Source organism: Arachis hypogaea, chromosome 18, assembly GCF_003086295.3.
Source record: "Arachis hypogaea cultivar Tifrunner chromosome 18, arahy.Tifrunner.gnm2.J5K5, whole genome shotgun sequence".
Taxonomy (NCBI): domain Eukaryota; kingdom Viridiplantae; phylum Streptophyta; class Magnoliopsida; order Fabales; family Fabaceae; genus Arachis; species Arachis hypogaea.
In genome coordinates, this window is record NC_092053.1 from 43,468,347 (window position 1) to 43,491,740 (window position 23,394).

At 36.9% G+C, this 23,394-nt stretch overlaps 1 protein-coding gene across 1 annotated transcript; it reads right to left on the minus strand.

Annotated features, from left to right (window-relative positions):
• Positions 1 to 565: 565 nt before the first annotated feature.
• On the minus strand, positions 566 to 2,850 carry LOC112769974 (uncharacterized). The gene is made up of 4 exons (XM_025814414.1): positions 2,641 to 2,850; positions 1,701 to 2,463; positions 1,497 to 1,589; positions 566 to 1,386 (listed from the first exon to the last, which is right to left on the minus strand). The coding sequence occupies exons 1-4, from the start codon at positions 2,848 to 2,850 to the stop codon at positions 566 to 568; spliced, it is 1,887 nt and encodes a 628-aa protein (XP_025670199.1).
• Positions 2,851 to 23,394: the final 20,544 nt, after the last annotated feature.

The window sequence follows — 23,394 nt, forward strand, 5'->3', positions numbered from 1 at the left end:
AGATCTGCCCAGTCCATCCGCACCACCGCATACCCAATTGTTTGATTTGAATGAGTATCTGCAGCAGGAAGAGGGAGATTTGGGACATGACTTGCAGCACTAGTATGTTCTTGGTGGAGCGAGTGATCCGGGGATGAGTGGTTCCGGTTTGTATGACACTGGTGGTGCGAGCATGACAGATTTTGGTGGTCCTGACGTTGGCAGTGGGTTGGATGCCGGTGTGTCTCAGGTTCATCCGCATAACTTACGGACACAGACTGCGCCTCCTGACAAATACACCACATCTTTGTATTCGAAGAAGGCGCCGAGGAAGTAATCTATTGCAGTTGATCTTGTATTCAGTGTTGTATTCAGTTTAGTATTATTATCATTATATATTTAGCTTTGGTCTTGTATAACTCTGTTTGAGATTATCATATTTCACTTTTGTAACAAAATACTTATTTATTAAAAACTTTACTTATTACAAATTGTTAACTAGGTTAACAAAAATGACGAGATTAAATAAAAGTTACATATAATTGTGAAGTAGGTCATAACAAGGTTACATTGAAAAGGATAACCACTAATGACCTCGAGCGGTGCTTGGACCTGCACGCTGAGGACATCGGCTGCGGCTATGTCCCTCACGTCCACATATAGTGCACCGACGAGGACCACGCATATCCCGCGAATCCATCTCATTCAAGTAGTGGGTTGACTTCGGTCTTCCTTTCATCACGCGCCTCAATGTCCAGTTGGCGATCACCTTCGCTCTTTCATATCTATGCCACGTAGATTGGTCACCCATCAGAACAAACTCGCCTCTGTACAGGTTGCAAATTTTAGACATCTTGTACACATCGTGCACATATACTTGCCAATCAAGACGCTGGTTAGTGCAACATGCAAGAATGTGGCGACATGGGAGTCGTTCGGCCTGAAAATGGCCACAGTCGCAGTGTCGTTGCGTAAAATTAACCGTGTAAACGGAACCATCTTGTATCTCACGAACCTCAAACATCTCATTTTGCCTGTCAAACCGGTTGATCACAATGTTTCCTGCATATCGAAAGCTTTCTTCAACTCTCTTCGTTGCAAACTCTAAATACGTGAATCCGTTGCGGAGATGCTCATGAGTCTCGACGCTCTTCCGAGTAAATAGTTCATTCAGCTGATAGAAAGTAGACCTAACAATGGCAGTCACAGGAAGGTTGTGTGTACCCTTTAGGACAGAATTTAAGCACTCTACCAATTTTGTCGTCATATGTCCCCAACGATGATCCCCATCGAATGCCAACATCCATCTCTCAACATCGATGTCATCGCACCATTTAGTATATGCCTCACCCCGCTCTTTAAGCCTCTGGTAGTTTTTGTTGTACTCTTGTTCCGTCCTAGAATAGCCTGTTCAACAATTCATTTAATCGTAAGGATTGACCACAAAATTACTATGAATAGGACCATAACAGCGAAATGAAACACGTGTTAACCACCAGTTTATGCAAATACAGAACCTTGAACCTCCTTAAGAAGTTGGACCCGATGTTCCTGATGCAGTATATGTGCCACGCTCTTGAGTGGTGACCATGCACCGTTACTGCGAACTACTGCAGCGTCAATAGAGGTATGGCGGTCAGAAATATTGCCCACGCCATCAATGGTAACAACATATCTCCGCAAATTGGTCAAGAAAAACTCTCACGCGTCTGCCTTCTCACCCTCGACTATTGCAAATGCAATGGGCACAATGTTTTGGTTCCCATCTTGTGCAACCGCAACCAAAAGTGCACCTTTATATTTACCGTACAAGTGCGTGCCATCAACATGCACCAGTGGCTTGCAGTGCCTAAACGCTACAATACACGGATAGAAGCTCCAAAAAATGCAGTGCAGTACTCTTACACCTTGAACCTCCTCATTCTCACGGTAAACGAGGAGCGTTTTAATTTGCACACCAGACTTTGGCATCTTCACAGTCATTGCTTTAAACCATACTGGCAGAGTCTGGTAAGAAACTTTCCAATCATCAAAAACTTTTGCAACAGATTTCTGCTTTGCCAACCAAGCCTTGCGGTAAATTACAGTGTAGTTGAACCTGGATTGAACTTCTGCAATAATGGACTTCACCTTTATCGACGGGTCTGCTTCGACCAACGGCCTAATAGCCTCTGCAATTGTGTTTGAGTCCAACTTGGCATGATCTTGTGAAATCGTGCCCATAGTGCACGTATGTTTGCCATTGTATCTTCTGATCTCCCAACAAGCTTTCTTTTGAATTAAGCTAGCTCGGATAAGCCAATCGCACCCTGCACCATAACCCTTGCATTTCACATAGAATGTCTGCGGCTCAGATTCATACACAGTGTAATCAACTCCTCTAGGAATAGCATAGCTTTTGATTGTAGATATAACCGACTCTCTCGAACCAAATTCCATTCTAACCCTAAACTCACCATCTTTTGCCGCAAACATTGCCTTCACCTACGACATACGCACCACCATCAGTCAGACAAGGCAAATAAAATAAACACTACAGGTAACTTGAATTAATAATCATAACATACCCATGTTCGCATACTTAGGAAATTCTGGGGCATGCATGGCTTCGAGATCTAGAATCCGCATAAAAGACGGAACACTGAACAGGTGCTGGCTTACAATCACATCCGTTTCATTTTGCACCGCCGGATTGCCTGCCAAGTCTCCGTCATCGTTTTCGTCATCGACTTCATAGTTGGCTTCGAACTCTTCTTCACTGTCATTATTATCTTCTTCCCAATTTATATCCCTGAGCTCATCAACATTGACCTCCTCGCCCACCGCACCCAACCACGACTGCTGTTCGAACTCAACATACAGCTCTATCATCGACACGTGAAATCGGGTTTGTTGATAAATACATAACATCTGCTACATACTGGCATCGTCAGTGATGGGCATCATTCGAAAGTGTATCAGCCCACCAAATACTTGTACAGGATTTCTGTATAAAATGTTGCTCACCCTTTTCGAAACGTGGTTATTAATCTTATTACAAAGACCATTTTGCAACTCCACAAAACTCATGGTACATGGAATAGCAAATGACAACGGACATTCACAAACAAAAGTCACTCCTTCATGTGTGTATGGTATAACCTCACCGTTATAATACACTCGCAAATTTACAATATTTTTCATAACTTCAACCTCACATAATCCGACTTTTTTGACACACCTAACTGCCAAAAAAATTAAGAACTACGACATATGTGCAAAAAAGAAGAATAGAATGAGTGGAAGTAGAGTGAGGCAAGTTGAATGAGAGTCTTGCTTCGTATTTATAGGCGGAACTCTTGATTAAAATATATTTTTTAAACAAAACGCAACCTGCGTTTTCTGTTTTCCAAAAAAAATTCTGACAGTTCATAAAACGCAACCTGTGTTTTGCATCTTCCAAAAAAAAATCTGACAAAAAAAAAAAAAAACGCAAGCTGCGATTTGTGGTTTCAAAAAAAATTAAAATACTGCCTATGACTAAACGCAGGCTGCATGGGCTAAAACAAAATAAAAAAATGGAAATCATGCAAAAAAACAAAACGCAGACCGCGTTTGTTTTGTTTATAATAATTTATTAATAAATGATACTATAACAGGAAAGAATCAGCCAAAACTAAAATGTATCTTACGTTTTAAGCCTGACACCATAACAGAAAAAAATTTGTCCATATAATCATTACATTGGACAACACCAATATTTATTCCATAAAATGAGCCGCAACACGCTAATGTAGATTAAAAATAAAGGAGCATTAGTTATGTCCTTATTTTTACTCATTAATATTTTTAAAAAAATACCTTTTTTCAAATTATAATCCAACATATAAAATATTAATCTTTTTCAGTGTAGACCTAATATTTTTTGTGCTATCTATAACTTATAAGTCTTCGTTGTTTGATTTTTTTAAATAAAAATGGTTTCTTCTGTAAAATAAAAAAGGCTCAGTTATGTGCACCAATTTTTTCAAGTGTGGGCCATTGTTTATAGAGACATGATTGTGAATAATTGGTTCTATATGAATTAAATAGTAGAAGAACTTTAAGAATTTTTTTTATCGAATTAAGAATCGTAAACAATATAAACAAAACGGAATGAGAATGATAGAATAATTCATTCTTATTCAGACACACTGTGTTATTATAAAAAGTATAGAAAAGTCCCACACTCAATGTCAATTGATTTGATTCTCCTGGCTAATTGTACCCCTTTTTTCCATTTAGTTTTCAAATTATCATAAATTCATAACTGTTTCAAATTAAAGTCTTTGTTACTTAACTTTTCTCCAAAAGAAGAGTAAATTATCAAAATTATACTTGAAAATTTACATTATTACAGACAAAAATAATTTTAAAAATTATCAAAAATAAATAAATTTTCAAAAAATTTAAAAATACGATAAAAAAAATTAACAAAATATCAAATATATATTCTAAAAAAATTTAAAAAAATAATATTTTAATATAATTTTTTGTAATTTTATGTCAAGTGAAAACTTAGCAATATTATTTACTATTATTTGTATTAAATAAAATTTTATTGCAGAATTATTATACTAATCATAATATTTTTTACCATTAGTATGTGTTTTAATTTTTTTCGTTTTTTTATTTTCTTTAGTGGTGTGTTTTTTCCTTTTTTGTTTAAATTAGGTAATTGAGTTTTCCAAATAATTAAATTGTTTCTTCAGTTTCCACTCGATATATTTGATAGTAGAAATATTGCAATAATCAACAACTATTATTTTTTATACTAAAATTTTAAAATCTAAAATATTCATCGTCAAATTTACATAAATAATAATATATTTTGGCTCAATTATATTTTAAATTTCCATAACTATAATAAGTTATTAAAAGTGAGACAAAATATAATTAAGGTTACATTATTAGGGTAATATTAGTCAAAATCATCGCTTTCAGATACCCTATCACTATATAGCTTGAATATGAGGTTTATATTATTATAGTTTTTTCTTGTTCGAAGATATAATTATTTATGTATTTTTTATATCGATTTAAATTTAAAAGAAAAATAGTTTCATAACATAGGTTTATAATATTAAAAATTTTATAACTAAAAGTACTATAAAAAATTCACTCATTACCGTTCGAATTACTATCAGATTTTAGATGGAACATTTTTTTTATTTTACTGTTAGAATTTTTGAAGAATTGCTGTAATAATTTGGTTGGTATTGCATGTGCCAATTGTCATTTGACTAAGAAGTCCGTGGATATTGAAGTTCCACAAATAATACCTCTTGATACTGTATTTGAAGCGGTTGTTCGAATTCCTTATGATATGCAAATCAAACAAGTTTTTGCTAATGGTAAAAAGGGGGCTTTGAATGTCGGGATTGTTCTTATTTTACCGGAGGGCTTCCCCCCCTCCCCCCCGGCCGCCCGATCGTATTTCACCCGAAATTAAAGAAAAGCTGGATAATCTCTCTTTTAAGGTAACGACTTCGGGCATGGCCAGCTCCCATAGTGTGACGGGCGATGTGTACAAGGTCCGGGAACGAATTCACTGCCGTATAGCTGACCGGCGATTACTAGCGATTCCGGCTTCATGCAGGCGAGTTCGAATTGTCGGAATTGATAACCCGTCCCAAAGTTTGATGGTAAATTTTGGCCCCAATTTGGATTTCATTGGCACCAATGTTACTGTCAGATTTTACGACAGAAAAATCCGATGATAACATCAATAAATAAAACGTGTCATTTTGATAACCGTCAGCTCGTTACTGTCATATTTTTTCGCTAGTAAATTCAACTATATTAATACTACTATATTACAAAAAATAAGCAAAAAATTTCAGATTTGAAATGCACCAAACTCTCAATTACAAAAATTGAACAAAATTAAATTAAAAATCTAAAGAGCAATATTGATGAGAATTAGAGAGTAGGCTATACTAATACTACTACATTACATGAAGAATCAATCATACCAAACTATTTATGATATTAACAATTAACTAATTTATTGTCCACAACGTCAACCATACGTTGTCATAAATTAAGCCAATACAATAGCCAAATTAAACACCAATTCATAACCAATAAAAATTTTGTTATCAACTATTATTAATATTAATCATCTGAGACAATTCTAAAAGTTGAAAAGTAAATAAGTTTTCTAATATATAACAAATTAAAACTAGATAAATTAGAGTTTAGTATTTTTTTAAATAAATTAAAAAAATAATAGGAACAAGGAGAAGGACAATATACCTGGAGGGAGGAAGGAGGCAGCTCTGGTGGCACAAGGAGCAGCGACGACAACAACGGCAGTAATGGCGACAGCAGCAGTGGCGGAGCGACGAAAATGGTAGCGATAGAGCAACCAACACGACGTAAGGAGTTCATGTAGTCTTTGAACACTGTTGGTGGTGGCCGACAGTGATGGAGGGGCTACTGGAGGTGGTTTGAGAGAGAGAGAGAGAGAGAGAGAGAGAGTATTTCTAAAATGAGGGGAGAGAGGGTTCACGATTCGAATTTAGGACAAGATTACCGTCGGATTTACTAGCGGATAAATCCTTAATTAATCTTTAAGAGCTCAAATTAATAAAATAAACCATAATTTATTCATAATAGAAATTTCTTAAATTCAATTATATAATACTCCTGTTACTGAATTCTAATTTGGAATTATATAAAATAACCAATTATAAAATTTACACAAGAACATTAACTAACATAACTCCAAATATTCATAAAATTAATTTAATTACTCTTAATAACTTAGTTTATAAAATAAGAAATTCAAATTAATAATAACTCATAACTTTTCATAATAAAAGTTAGTTAAATTAAATTATACAATACTTTTTTATTTTTCAATTACTAAAATTATACAAAATATTTCAACTTTAATAAAATTACTTAAAAATCTTGTATTTTGTGACAAACAAATAACTTGTTACAAACAATATTGAATTTTGTGACAAATTAATTTTTTGTTACAAAATAATTGGAGTTTTTGAAACAAATAGATATTTTGTTACAAAATATTTTAAACTTTTGCAATAACTTCATCTTTCGTTACAAAATATTTTAAAATTTTGCAAAAAAACATTGATTCGTTACAAAAGCCAATATAATTTGTAACAAAAAAAATCAAATCGTTACAAAATATCAAAATGTTTTGTAACAAATTGTATTGTTGATACAAAACATTATTATTATGTAACAATTACTAATTTTTGTTACAAAAAATAATTTTTTGTAACAATTTTAAATTTGTTACAAAGTTTTTGTTACAAATGTTCTATTTTCTTGTAGTGAACGCTTTGTGAATGACCAAAACGTAACGTTCGACTAATTCAGATTACCAGTGGACCGAATTTATCTACCAGTAAATCCGACGGTAATGATCGCGCCAATTTTTTTCTCCAATTATTATTGGCAAATTTACCGTCAGAAAGCCAAATCCGACGGCAATTTTTTCACCCAAAGGATTTATTGACAAATCCGCCGGTAAATCCGTTGGTAAACTCGCTGCTGATGTCCGATGCTAAATTCGACGGTATTCAATGATTTTTTTTGTAGTGATCGAAGATAGCGGCCGCAAGCCCTCTTCTACAGCCATTACAGTAGGGTCTCGGAGCACAACTCTATCGCATCTATACCCACCGCTGCCATTGTTCCGTCGCCGTTGGAGGTCACCACTACGCCGTCATCATTGCCACTGAGGACCATAGCGCTAGAGGTAAACAATTTCTCCATTTGCTTTATTTTTTGAAAAGAACCCTAGTGTCTACCACCAGAAAATATTGCACCGTACTGCCACCACTACGCCGCCACCACCAGAGGTAATTTTTCGGTGAATACTTTTTTATATAATTTCTTTATTCATTTAGGGTTTTATGATGACTTTATTAAATTTTTTTATGAAATGTGTGATTAGGTTTTTAATGTATTATTTGTTAAATTAATTTAGTATAATTAAAAATTAAATAAGGTTAGGTAAGTTAAGTTATAAATAAAGGTAATTAGTTTGATAAATTAGTTTTTTTTAAGAAATTTTTTATTAATTTAGGATTTTATCAAATTTTTTATTAAATTTTTTTATAAAATGGGTGATTTGGTTTATATTGTATTTTTTGTTAGACTAATTTATTCTAATTAAAAATTAAATAAGGTTAGGTTAGGTAAATTTTAAATTAAGGTAATTATTTATATAATTAATTTCTTTTATACATTTTTTATTAATTTAGTGTTTTATTAAAATTTTTATTAAATAAAGTTGGGTTTAGTTTAGAGTTGAAGTTAGAGTAATCTAGAAGAGTAGAATTTAGGTTAAGTAAGTTAATTTAGAGTTAATTAGATTTTTGGGTTTAGGTTAAATAGTTAATTATGTAGATTTACGGTTTAGAGTTTATTGGATTACTTTAGGATAACTTTCTTCATTTAATTTTTATAAGTTCTTTTACAAATTCTATTAATTTTAATTATTGATTTCATTTATTATGAGCATAATATGAGCATAATTCAACCCATGGTGCATACCAATCTAATGGATATGGTGGACCTCTTTGTGGTTATCAACCACAACTACCATATGCCTATGAAGCCCCACCTCAACATAGCCCCCAACCACCATATTCACAAGCCCCGTACCATCAAACACCTCCATATGACCCTAATCCATATCCACCATACCAACAACCATATGAGTCATATGAACAATACTTAGAGCCACCACAATTCCAACATCAATACTCCCAAGAACCACCACCTCTATATACATCACCTCCATACTCTTACCAACATGAACTATCTCCCATATATGAGAACTTTCAACCACATGATGAATTCTCCTTTCCACCACAACCCGTCATGGAATAATTCCCATATCCATCGATCCAGGAGCAACATGATCTTAATTATGTTAGCCAAGTGGAACAAGAGCCAATAGATCATCTCATGGAAGCGATAGATCGGCTTAAAGCAATCATATTTCAAAAGGAGCAAGAGGAATCCCAAAAGAGGCACGAGGCTATCATGGCTAACCTTGCCAAAATAAAATCCAACTTAGACTCATGGGATTCATGCCACAAACAAAATATTTCCACGGATGAATGTGGAGAATCAACTGAAGAGCGAAGCATGAAGAAGATTTTAGAATCTCAACTTAAGAACAAGGAGATGAAGTATGTCTTGCAACAAGTGGAGGAAGCCGAGATCATTGAAGAAGAAGAAGTGGTTGAAGATCTAGGAGAAGTTGAGTGTGAGGTGAATTCCAAGGTTGCAGAATCTTCTTCCATTGAGCTTGAAATTGATGTTGAGGAGGATAATGTGCAACCTCCAAGATATATTGTGAATGATGAAAGATTGGAAGAAGTTGAGCAAGCGGAAAACCCCATCATTGAAGATGATTTCGCACCAACCAATGTGCTATTTGAACAAGGAATTGAAATTGAGGAAGCTTGTCAAGAGGTGGAAGTAATCCAAGAAGAGATCAAGGGAGTAAAAATTACAAGGCTATTGGAAATCTCTCATCCTAAGTCACCATCCAACACAACATTTGAGTGGGTATAATTCATATCTCTTAGCTTTCTTATTCCACTTGAATATGGTTTGCTTGAAACAGATGGTCAACTTAGAGCTCTTTGTGGATTTAAGAGCAAAAGAGAGATGGTTAGTGGTTGGAAACACCATTCAACGATTATTATTAAGTGCAAGGATTGGTGTGATACTCAATTGATTAGGTCTAGGAGGATGATTTGGTGCTTGACTAAGAATTCTAATTACTTAACATATCCGGTATGCGGATACAAATGGATACACGCATAGATGCACACACGCATTGTGTTAACTTCTACCATAGATCCTATATCTATCTATATGAAGAAGAAATCTTGTAACGAGGGAGATTCTTATTTGTACAAATGGTACTTTGAACTTGGAACGTGCATCCAAAGCACCTTTTACTAAGATCAATGTAGTTGTATGTAAACCTAGAGCAATAGTATGATGAACTAAGAAATCTCTGGGTCCTATTGTTGATTGAAACTTTGATGATCAACTTGAAGACGGGTGTGAAAACAAAGTTTGGAATCCTGGATCACAAAAAGAGGACTAACTTTGGGAGCTCATAGCTTGTTTGGAACTTCCTCAAAGCGTGGTGAAATCAATTAGTGATCTTGGAGCATTTTGTAGATTCAAGTGTTGTTGGAAGTTCAAAGATGAGTATAAGCATAAGCCGCCATGACAGGGAGCATCCCCAATTGTCCAACTTAAGGACAATAAATAAAAGTGCTAGGTGGGAGACACCCCACCATGGTAAATTTTTTCCACTTTCTCCTTTGTATATATTAGTAAATAAGTTAAATTTTCATTTTTAGTTAGGTTTATTTAGTTTTAAATTGTAGTTTAGCTTGTTTGATAATGTTTGGTATTGCTTTGGTAGCTTGTTAGGTGCTCAAGAAGCTTAATATGTTAAAAAAAAGGTGGAGAGGTTGCGCGTACGCTTGCCTCATGCGTACGCACGACACTTATACAGAGATTTTGGCTTGTTGTGCCTATCCCGTGCAACTACTATGCGTTGGGCAAGTCCCACGTACGTGTGCCCCATGCGTACGCGCCACTCCCCATTTTCCCAAGTCACACGTACGCATGACCTTCCGCGTACGCATGACTCCCCTGTTTCACATTCTTCTTTTTTCTTTTCTTCTCTCTATTTCTTTTCTTCTTTACTCTTCATCTATTTTCTTTTCCTCATTCAACCATCATCCATCACCATCATTCACCATCTACCACCATCTACTTGTGTTATTTAGTTAGTTTAATTTGCTATTTTAGTAGATTAGGTTGTTAGTATAGGTTAGATTTTGGTAAAAAGTGTTGAGTTATTGATTTGATTTGCTGATTGTGCTGAGATATTGCTGCTGATTACTAACTTAAGCTATCTTAGCATCATTGTTATGAATATTTATTGTTGGATTTCTTTGTTGGTTTTATATTTTGTAGCATGGTATTGAATTTTTCATGCTTAATAATTGTGCATGCCAAGTACTTGTAAATTACCTTTAAACCATTCTAAATCTTTTGAATTGCATGTTTTAGCAACCATATGATTTGATTTTATTATCTCTCATTAGGTAATTTTCTTCTATTTGATGCATCTGTTGTTAGGTGATGCTTGCTTATGTTGCCTTTTATTTACATCACAAGTTTGTGCATCGATATTATAGAATTTTGAAATTGGATTGTAAACTCACTTAGGGACATCTTTTTAAAATTCTCAAGCTATATGGATCATGCTTGCTATGTAATTGATTTCAATTCTATCTCTCTTTTCCTAAGTTGCATAGCACCCATGTGCCCCACTTTATGTCAATTAGGTGATGCGAACGAAAATTCAAAGTGTGTTATTGATTGATGTCTGATTTCCATAGTTTCTTTTGTTCAATAAGTTTTCTTGCACATCAATCAATTTTCATTCATTATCCATTTCACAATTGTTTGATTCTTGCTTGAGTACTGATGAGCAGATATTTTATATGCTTTTGGACATCATTTTCATATAGTTTTTAGTAATTTTTGTTTAGCTTTTATTGAGTTTTTATAGGTTTTAGTGTTAAATTCACATTTTTAGATTCCACTATGAGTTTTTGTGTTTTTGGACAATTTTAAATATTTTCTGGCTGAAATTGAGGAGCTGGAGCAAAAGTCTGATTCAGAGACAGAGAAAGCAGTGCAGATGTTGTCCAAATCTGAACTACCTGCATTCAGAAGAGCTTTTTTGGCGCTACAGAAGACCAAATGAAGCGATCTCAACGGCTATGGAAAGCTGAATTTCAGAGTTTTCCAAAAATATATAATAGTTCATACTTTGCTTCGGATTAGAAGGCCCAAAACTGGCGTCCAACGCCAGCTTCTTGTCCCCTTCCAATTGTCCAGGGCCCAAAAAGCAGAGCCCAGCGTCTAAAGGCCCAGAGAGGACCCCCTAGCTGGTGTATCATGGCCAAGGAGCCTCATAGCACATGGATCTCATCTCATCAAAGCTCAGCCCAAACACTCACCAAGTGGGCCCCAGAAGTGAATTTTAGCACTAAATAGACTGTTTTACCCTTACTAGTCATCTGTTTAGTATTTAAAGTGTATTTTACATAATTTTCAGAGACATCATACACCATTCAGCCCTACTTTCGTTTTCACCATTATATTTTACTTTCAGTATGAGTTTCTAAACCTCCTAGGTTGAGGGGAGGAGCCCTGCTGAGTCCTATGAATTAATAAAAGTATTACTGTTTCTCTTCTATCCGTGTTTGATTAATTCTAAGATGTGTATTCATTCTTCATCACTATGAATGCGTTGAACTGGCATAAGGTTATCACATTCTACATGGGTTCAGAGTGCGTCTTTCATCGGACAATGATGAACCACCAGCTTGAATACACGTCTTTCAGACGGCTAATCCACGACTTCGTTGGAGACTTCTCGAGACATCAGTTCAGCCAATTTACGGAGAGATTAGGGTCTCTGTGGTAGAGGCTAGAACCTAAGACGCAGCATCCTCCGATCTAGAAGATTCGACCTTATCTGTGGCGTTTTTAGTAGGATCATCAAGGAGAATGAATAGCAGAAGCTTCACCCTCAATCAGAATGGATCCGCACTAAACCTGGGGTTCAGATCTGGAGGAGTATTGGCAGCTGCTCAAACCAGTGTCAATCACATACAGCCTGCTATTGAAGAAATCACTCACAAGCAAAGGAAACAGTAATACTAGAGTTAATTCAGAAAGACAAAGCAACTCTGACTCTCAACTCTATTCCTATTATTTACTATTCCAAGCATATAATTCCTATCCTTATTTCAAATAATCCTATAAATATTTATCTATCAACCTTCTGATTCCGCCTGACTAAGACCTGCAAGACAACCATTGCTTGATTCAAGCCACAATCCTCGTGGGATCAACCCTGACTCGCTTAGGTATTACTTGGACGACCCAGTGCACTTGCTGGTACTACTGCTGTACGAAATAGTGTGGGTTTTGCGTACACACACACCAAGTACTTTCATGCTTCTTTACTACTTGTTTGTTTGTCTTAACCTACAACTTTTTTTTAAAGTATCTCAAGCACACTAGAATGAGTGAAGTGTATACTTCTTCTGTGTAAATGTGGCATAGCTTTCAGTGCTAGTGTGTGAATTCTATCCCATGCGCAACTTAGAATTCACGCACTATTTTTCTTAATGTCACAAACTGATTAACTCACTTCATTTTAGTGATCATTACCTCATTCCAACAATCTATGCTTTCTTGCTTTTGCATTACTCGTCTTACTATCCTGTTTTCTATCTTTCAGGATATTCACCATAAGTAAAAAGGAAAGTAGAAGAAAGAACAAGCAACAATCGGTTGATCCACCAGCAAAAGGTGGCAATTCGTGAAGTCGCCGTACCCCCTTGCTCATATTTGAATGCACCGAGGACGATGCAAACTTTTAAGTGTGGGGAGGTCGTCCGACCAATCGGCCAATCTTAGGTGAAAAATTCTAATCCTAACACTTTCACATCTTAATTTTTCTGTTATTACCATGTCTTTTAGAGTTTTTGGTTGCATTCTCTTGGGTTGTATATAAAATAAGCCTAGTCAAAATAATTAAATTTTTCAAGGAATTTATCTATAGGGTATTCCAAAATTGATTTGAGTTAAAATATTTTTTTCATTGTAACTTGCTTGAATTATATATTGTGGAACTTAGTTTTGGAGCTAGAACACACTACCTTGTGAGTTTTGAGTATAATTGTGTGGTTGCATCATATAACCACTATTTTTATTCCTATGTGTTATTCTCTTTCTATAATTGTAATCTTTTATTTGTTTGATTCTTTATGTCCATTATTTTATGTATATATGCATTTATATGATTTAGGCCTTCATTTCAATTAGCTCACTTACCCAAATAACCTACCTTTTGTCTACCTTTGTTAACCAATTTTGAACCTGTTTAATTTCCTTTTGTTCGTAATTTTAGCACATCACTACCCCTAAGTGAAAAATAATAAATGTCATTCATTTGGATCTTTGATTAGCTTAGGCTAGTGAGAGCGTGTATCATTCAAGTGTGGGGAAGTTTAAGAATATTGGTAGAGATAAAAGTGTATTTTGGATTTTCATTAAAAATCTTAGAAATTGGGTACATATTTATGCATTCAATACTCAAACCATATACATTAGTCTCTTTTGTATGTATATATATATATATATATATATATATATAAAAGAAGAAAAATAAAGAGAAAATAAAGAAATAAAAAGAAAAGAAAAAAAGAGAAAAAAATGTAATAAAAAGGGGATAAAATGTCCCAAAGTAAAGAAATAATAATAATGCATATGTGTTGTGACCAAAAAGGGAATGCATGAGTGTGTAGAAAAAGAGAATAATGGGTAGCTAGTTTTGCATTAGAGTTAAATAGGTTGTCATAGGTTAGGTGGAAATTTAAGTTAATGGAGGATTCAAATTCTAGTCCACTTGACCAAATACAATCTTACCTTGACCTTAGGCCCATTACAACCTTTGAAAAGTTCTCATGATATATTGATATTTGTATGCATGCATTGAATGATTGTTGATTTTAGATGAAAAACAAATCTTAGAAAGCAAGATTAGAAGAGAATTGAGTAAATCAACCCTAAACACTTGAGCGATTAGAGCGTATACACATTCAGTGAGGGTTCGATTGCTCAATTCTATGTTTCCACCCTTGATTATTTCTTATCTTGCAAGTTTGCAAATTCTTTCCTAGGACTCAATTTAATTGTAGATTTGACTTGGTTATGATTGCTGTAGCCCTTAAGTTTATACATGTATTCTTGGAAATTGATTTATTTTGACCAAGTAGTTGCATGCATATAGATAGATTGTATATAAGTAGTTTACTTTGGATAAATGTTGATACTCATTTCTTGTCTTTCTTGACTTTAGCATGAGGACATGCTATTGTTTAAGTATGGAGAGATTGATAAACCACAACTTTATAGTTTATCTTGTGCTGAATTTGGTGGATTTTATCGACTTTTCTTACTTTTATTCATTAAAATAGAATGGTTTTGTAAATTCTTCCAAAATTGTGCTTAAGATTGAAAATATACTTTTTAGGCCCTTAATTTGTCAAATTTAATTTACTTTAATTCTATTCGATGCCTTGATGTGTTTGTTAAGTGATTTCAGGCTTAGAAGACAAAGATTGGATTGAAGAAATGAAGAAAAAGCATCTAAAATTAGAGAATTCATGAAGAAATGAAGTTTTCAAAATCTATCTAGTTGCACGTACACGTGACCTTGCGCGTACGTGTGACCTGAGATTTTGGCATGTTGCGCCTACGCATGCCTTCCGCATACGCGTGACACGAAGTACGTGACTCACTTAAAGAAAATGCGGCTAGCGATTTCTGGACCTCTTCAAGCCTAAACCCAACTCATTTCTGAAATATTTGAGGCCAAATTCATGGAAGAACAAGGGGAAAGCAATTAGCTTTAGTTTAGTAACATGTTGTAGGTTATATTCTAGAGAGAGAAGTACTTTCTTCTCTCTAGAATTAGGTTAATTTTTCTTAGATTTAGGGTTTGATCTTGCTTTGATTTTGTTTTCTTTACTATTTTTTGTTATTACATCTTTGTTTTCTTAGTTTTACATGTTATTTCTTTTATTTGGTCACTTTTATGTTTCATGAACTCTTGTTGATTTTGATTCTCTTTAATGCAATTTATGTTTTCATGATCATTGTTACTTTCTTTAATTGTTGTTATTGTTATCTTGCAATTGTTAGTCTTAGATTTTATTAGTTCTTGTTATTTTACTATGCTTTCATTTTATACCTTCCAAGTGTTTGATAAAATGCTTGGTTTGGTTTTAGGGTAGATTTTAGCACTCTTGCCTTGAGATTGAGGACTTAGGTGCCTTGATATCATTGATGTCCAGCGTGATTGGTAATTTAGGGTTGTTAGTTGGTTTTAGGATCAATTATATCCACTTGACTTCACCCTCCGATGTTAGAGGATAACTAAGTGGAATTAACCCTTTGTAATTACCATGTTATGGTCAATGATCTAGATAGAAAACCTTAACTCTTAATCCTTGCCAGGAGTGCCTTTTAGCATTTATATTCCTCTTAGTTGCTATCTTTATTTTCTTGTCATTTAGTTTGTCGCCTCTTTATCCGCAAACCACCCCCATATACTCATAACCAATAGCATGCATACTTCCCTGCAATTCCTTTGAGAGATCACCTGAGGTTTAAATACTCTCGGTTTTTATTGGTTTGACTTAAGTGACAAACAAATTAAACTTTGATTGAGGGTTGATTATTGGTTTGGATCTATACTTCGACGAGATTATTTTTGTGAAAATTCTGAACCAATAATTTCCTTACGTCAAGGGATTGAATGAATAAAGAAATGAGTTTCTTAGGTCATTCACAGTTGATTACAATAATGGTAACAAGTTAGAGTTTGACAATTAAACCATACTTTAAAGGTTAACCAAGAGCTGGAAAGATGGATGGAATTATACTTTGTTCTTTCCAGGTTCTTAGTAAAAATATATTAACTTCATACTGTGGGACTTTTTAAGCAGTGTTGCTAGATGCCAACCTTGATCAGTAAATTTTGTATGACTAAAATATTACCCGCTTAATGTTGAACCTATGGGGTCATACACAGATGAGTGTTCTAATCTTTGCTAAAAAATTATTTAATTATTATTTTGATTTGATCAAATAAATAATTATATTAATTCAAATAGAATATTATTATATTCTTTGCTAGCATCAAGAATATAATAATATGATAATTGAGAATACTAAATGATAATTGAGAATAATTAGTTATTCTATATTTAAATTTGAATTCTAAATTTGAATGACATCCTAATTGATTCTGTTTTAAATTGAGTTGTGATATGATTCATAAATTTGAAAGATTCATATTTAAAATAATATATGATTTAAATTTGAATTGAGTTTTAAAATTGAAATTAATAACAGTGGCACCTTTTCAAAATCCTTATTTGTTGAAAAATTATAGAATAATAAGGGATGCGTACTAGAATGGCTAGGATTTCATATTTTTTTGAATATTTATTTGTTTTAATAGATGCTTGCCATTGATTAAAATGTGAAAAATGAGAAAATATTTAGGTGGAGGTCTCTGAATTAAGAAAAAATCTATCAAATTTTCGTTAAAATTGTTTAAAGACATATTTGATTTGTAAAAATTGAAAATTACATTTGGTGAATGTCATTAATTATAGCCAAAACTCTGTCGAAGTTTCTAAAAAAAATTAATAATTAAGTTGCGTTGTTGGTTAAAATTCTAGGTTGTTTTATGGCAAGATGATTTCAAATCATCGTTTATAGATGTACAATAAGGATAATGGGCAACAAGGTTAATAAAATATGAGTTCTTTGAGAGGGTGATCAGTTTGTTGTGTATATATTTAACATAGATTCTTATATGTATCAAGGAATATCTAGGTATCCATGCTATAACTGTCGACTAACTAAGTGGCTAGGGGTTTTGGATATAACCCTGCATCTTTATCTTAATGGGTTCAAGGATGGGTATTGGGCATGGATTGAACACAGATAACTTGATGATCAGGGAATTAATCGATCTGCACATATTGCAAATAGGGTTGAGGATTGGTCAAGGAGGGTTAACTTAATTAAAGAAGCAAATATGAAAGACGTGAATTTGGAGGATAACTGTTCACACCCTGGGTTGGGATGTCCGACCCGGGATGATCGACGACAAAGCAACCGACCTGTTCAAGTCAGGAATCCCTGATCTCTTCTCAAAGAGGTCGGCCAAATCGACAATAGAGGCCCAAAGCAGGCCCAAATAAAGAAACGCGACCCAAATCTAAAGGCAACCCAGGCCTAGAAAGATAAGGGCGGTTCCCTTAAAGATAAAGATGACTTCACTCGAAGATAAGATAAGATAACTATCTTATCTCCAGAAAGATCACTTTGCAGGTACCACCCCCCTCCGGTGACAAAGGATCAGCAGCATCGCCAGTTCAACAAGTCGGACGCAACAGCTCCAGCCACCGCCCACAAGTCGGACACATCATCTCCGACCAGCATAAAAGATCTCGTCCGAGATCGACCTACAATTTCAGGTAACCCTCAGAACATTGGCGCCGTTGCCGGGGAACCTGGAAGTCATCCCATGATGGCGGACAACCTGGACAATGACCACAACTCTGATTTGGAGAACAGAACGCCACATAAGAACGCGGAGGTCACACTAGACGATACTTCTCAACCTAACAAAGGCAAGAACTCACCAAACACGGGAGCCATGGAGGCACTTCAGGATCGCCTAAAACAACTCGAAAAAGAGGTCGAGTATCAACGGGAAGCTGAGAGAGACTTACGAAGGAAAGCTAGGCGACGCTACGAATTAGAGGACAAGCTCCTAAAACTTGAAGCCGATCTCAAAGCTAAAACTACTCGATCCAGCCACGAAGACAACTCCCGCAAGGACCAAGACCCATTCACCAAAGAGATCATGAAGGCCAAAATCCCAAAGGACTTCAAAACTCCCAACATGACTCTATACGATGGCACATCAGATCCTAGCCATCATCTCAACAGCTTCAGAAGTCGAATGTATCTCACCGACGCCTCAGATGCAACTCGGTGCAAAGCCTTCCCGACTACCTTGACGAAAACAGCAATTAAATGGTTCGACAATCTGCCCCCCAGGTCCATCTAAAGCTTTGACGACTTAGCCAAAACGTTTCTAGCCAGATTCTCCATCTAGAAGGACAAAGCTAAACACGCCCCAAGTCTACTAGGGATCAAGCAAGGAGATCGGGAAAGTCTTCGTAGTTACATGGAAAGATTCAACAAGGCATGTTTGGACATACAAAATCTTCCAACAGAAGCAGCTATTATGGGTCTCATCAATGGCCTGCAACAGGGACCTTTCAGTCACTCCATATCGAAAAAACATCCCACATCTCTAAATGAAGTGCAAGAACGAGCAGAGAAATACATCAACATCAAGGAAAACTCTCGAATAGGAGAGACCTCAAAACCCGGATCTTCTTACTCCTCCCGAGATAAGGATAAAGAATCCAAGAAAAAAGAAGATCAACATAGAGAAAAGATCAAGAAATATCACAATTACACCCCCCCTTTCGGGTGTCTCTTGTAGATATTTATCGAGAAGTATGCCACACTGAAAAATACTTCCACCTCGCCCACTCAAAAGCAAGAAAGGAGGAGGAAATCGAACAGAATACTGCGAATACCATCGAATCTACGGACATGCCACCAAAGAGTGCTTCGATTTAAAGAATATCATAGAAAAATTGGTAAGAGAGGGAAGACTAGATCGGTACTTAACCAATAAATCAGATGAGCCAAGAAAAAGAAAAAGGGATGACGAGATCGGACGAACTGAACGACCACCTCGTACCCCGGAGAGACATGTCCACATGATACATGGAGGATTTGCGGGAAGAGGAATATCCAAATCATCTCGCAAAAGACATCTGAAGGAAATATATCATGTCGAAGAAAGAGAAGGAGCAGCCGAACTCCCCACTATCACCTTCACCAAAGAGGACGCAGCTGGCGTCATCTCCGGACATGACGATCCCATGGTCATTACTATCATATTAGCCAATGCTAATCTCCACCCACGTTGGTGGACCAGGGAAGCTCGGCTGACATACTATTCAAAACCGCCTTCGACAAACTCGGCCTAGAGGAAAAAGAGCTCAGAGCATATCCAAATAGCCTATTCGGGCTGGGAGACACTCCAATCCAACCACTTGGATACATCTCCTTGCACACCACCTTTGGAAAAGGAAATCGGTCAAGGACACTCAACATAGACTACATCGTGGTCGACGTGAGTACAGCCTACAATGCCCTGATAGGTCGGACAACGCTGAATCAACTCGGCGCAGTAGTCTCGACTCCATATCTGTGCATGAAGTTCCCAACCACAGAAGGGATCGCGACAATAAGAGCAAACCAGAAGACAGCACGCCGCTGTTACAACAAAAGTCTGAACCTAATGGGCAAAGGAGAAGAAATCCACACCATTGAACTCGAGAGAGTTCAAGGGCGGAAAGAACTTTGTCCACAACCTGAAGGCGAGACAGAAAAAGTCCAAATCGGAGATACTTCAGAAAAAACAACTAATATTGGCACAATCCTAAAAGGAGACGTCAAGGAGTCCCTTATACAGTTCCTAAGAAATTATGCCGACCTCTTTGCATGAAAAGTCGCAGACATGCCGGGCATAGATCCCAAGTTAATGTGCCACAAGTTGGTAGATTATCCAGGATCTCGGCCAGTACAACAGAGACGTAGAAAGTTCGGACCAGAATGATCCCAAGCTGTGAAAGAGCAGGTACAAGCCCTACTGGAGGTAGGATTCATAAGAGAAGTCAAATACCCACTATGGCTAGCTAACGTCGTCTTGGTGAAAAAATTAAATGGGAAGTGGCGGATGTGCACTGACTTCACTGATCTCAACAAAGTCTGCCCAAAAGATCCTTATCCACTCCCAAGTATCGACGCTCTGGTGGATGCCTCCTCCAGATACAAATATCTCTCGTTTATGGACGCCTATTCAGGATACAATCAAATCCTGATGTACCCACTTGATCAAGAAAAAATTTCATTCTTAACCCCGAAAGCAAACTACTGCTACATCATCATGCCATTCGGACTCAAAAACGCAGGAGCCACTTATCAAAGATTAATGAATAAGGTCTTCGCAGACCACATCGGGAAAGTCATGAAAGTCTACGTGGACGACATGTTAATAAAGACACAAAGTGAAGAGTCGTTGTTGTCCAACCTCACCCAAGTATTCGACACTATAAGAAGGTATGGCATGCGACTTAACCCTACAAAACGCACCTTCGCAGTAGAAGCGGGCAAATTCTTGGGTTTTATGCTCACGCAAAGAGGAATCGAGGCAAATCCGAATAAATGCCGGGCCATACTCGACATGAAGAGTCCGACTTATCTCAAAGAGGTACAACAACTCAATGGAAGATTGGCGGCCTTGTCCAGATTTCTGGCTAGATCAGCAATAAGATCTCTCCCCTTCTACGCCACTCTAAGGAAGGGAAAGAGGTTTGAATGGACAATGGAGTGCGAACAGGCCTTCCAAGACTTCAAAAGGTTCCTGGGGCAACCACCTATTCTAACTTGGCCACGGGAAGGAGAACTACTTGTATTGTACCTCGCAGTAGGAAGTCAGGCAGTAGCCTCAACACTAGTCCGAGAAGACGACAGTGGACAACAACATATATACTTCATCAGCAAAGCACTACAAGGGTCCGAACTGAACTACCAAAAATAGAAAAATTTGCCTATGCTCTCATACTAACATCTCGACGACTTCGCCCATATTTCTAAGCCTACATCATCAGGGTTCGGACCAACCAGCCCATAAAAGGCATCTTACAGAAAACAGACTTAGCAGGAAGAATCTTGCAATAGGCAGTCGAGTTATCTGAATTCGACCTTCAATATGAAGCTTGGACAGCCATCAAATCACAGTATCTGGCTTACTTCATTGCTGAGTTTACGGACACCCCGAAAATCCCTACAGAATGGAATCTATATGTAGACGGTTCCTCAAACAAAATCGGAAGTGGTGCAGGCGTGATAATAGAAAGCGATCAGGGAACCCAAATCAAACTTTCCCTCAAATTCGGGTTCCCTGCTTCAAACAATCAGACCGAATATGAGGCACTACTAGCTGGTTTGAATCTGGCTAAGGAGGTTGGAGCTCAAAAGCTTATCATCTTCAGCGACTCACAAGTAGTCACCTCACAAATAGCAGGGAGCTACCAAGCCAAGGATCCCACCATGAAAAGGTACTTAGACAAAACCAGGGAACAGCTCGGACAACTCGGGGAATATGAGGTCCGCCACATACCTCGGGAACAGAATGCTCGAGCTGATACGCTCTCAAAACTAGCCAGCACCAAACCAGGGGGCAACAATAGAAGCCTCATCCAGGAAATGCTACAGAACACGTCAATCTCGGAAGAAGAAAAGGTCCTAGCCATAACAGGTTTGGATCAAGGATGGATGACTCCCATAATTAACTACCTCAAAATAGAAGCACTCCCTACAGATAAGAATGAGGCAAAGAGGTTAAAACGGGAGGCACAATACTATACCATCATAAACAATACTCTACATAAGAGAGGGATCTCAACACCACTGTTAAAATGTGTGCCGACTTCCAACACAAAGGAAGTTTTAGAAGAAGTACACAGTGGCATCTGTGGCAACCACCTTGGAGCGCAAGCTCTCACCAAAAAGTACTCTGGGCCGGATTTTATTGGCCGACTTTACAAAAAGAAGCAACAGAATTCGTAAAGACATGTCCACCATGTCAGAAACATGCCAAATTTCACATCGCCCCACCAGAGGAGCTTATCAGCGTAACCTCACCCTGGCCATTCGCAAAATGGGGACTCGATCTTCTTGGTCCTTTCCCTCAAGGATCTGGACAAGTCAAATTCCTCATCGTGGGAGTAGACTATTTCACAAAATGGATTGAGGCGGAGCCCCTAGCTAATGTCACTGCTCAAAGAAGTCAAAAATTCCTATATAGAAACATTGTCACAAAGTTTGGGGTTCCATACTCCATCACCACAGACAATGGCACTCAATTTACAGATGCAGGCTTCAAAAAATTGGTGGCCAATCTGAACATAAAACACCAATTCACATCCGTAGAACACCCCCAGGCCAATGGACAAGCAGAAACTGCTAACAAAGTCATACTAGCCGGGTTAAAACAGAGATTACAGGATGCAAAGGGAGCCTGGGCTGAAGAGCTCCCACAAGTCCTATGGGCATATCGGACAACTCCACACTCCACCACAAAGGAATCACCTTTCCGATTAGCTTACAGAATGGAGGCAATGATCCCAGTGGAGGTCGAAGAAGGATCACCTAGAGTGATCCACTAGAAGAGGCCAGCTCCCAACTTCAAAGGAAAGAACTCGATCTACTTCCAGAAATTTGAGAAAGAGCTCAGATCAGGGAAGAGGCATTAAAACGTCGAATGACTTCAAGATACAATCAAAAGGTAGTGCCGCGAGGTTTTGCCGAGAATGACCTCGTCCTAATCCGAAATAACATCGGAACAACTCGACCTGGAGAAGGAAAGCTGGCAGCAAACTAGAAGGGACCCTACCGAGTCATAGAAGTACTCGGAAGAGGCTACTACAAGCTATCCGAACTCGAAGGGCGAGAGCTCCCAAGGTCATGGCACGCCTGCAACTTAAGGAGGTACTACAGTTAGGAGGTAATAAAGATCTTAGGATAAGGTGCACTCTTTTTCCTTAAAAAGGTTTT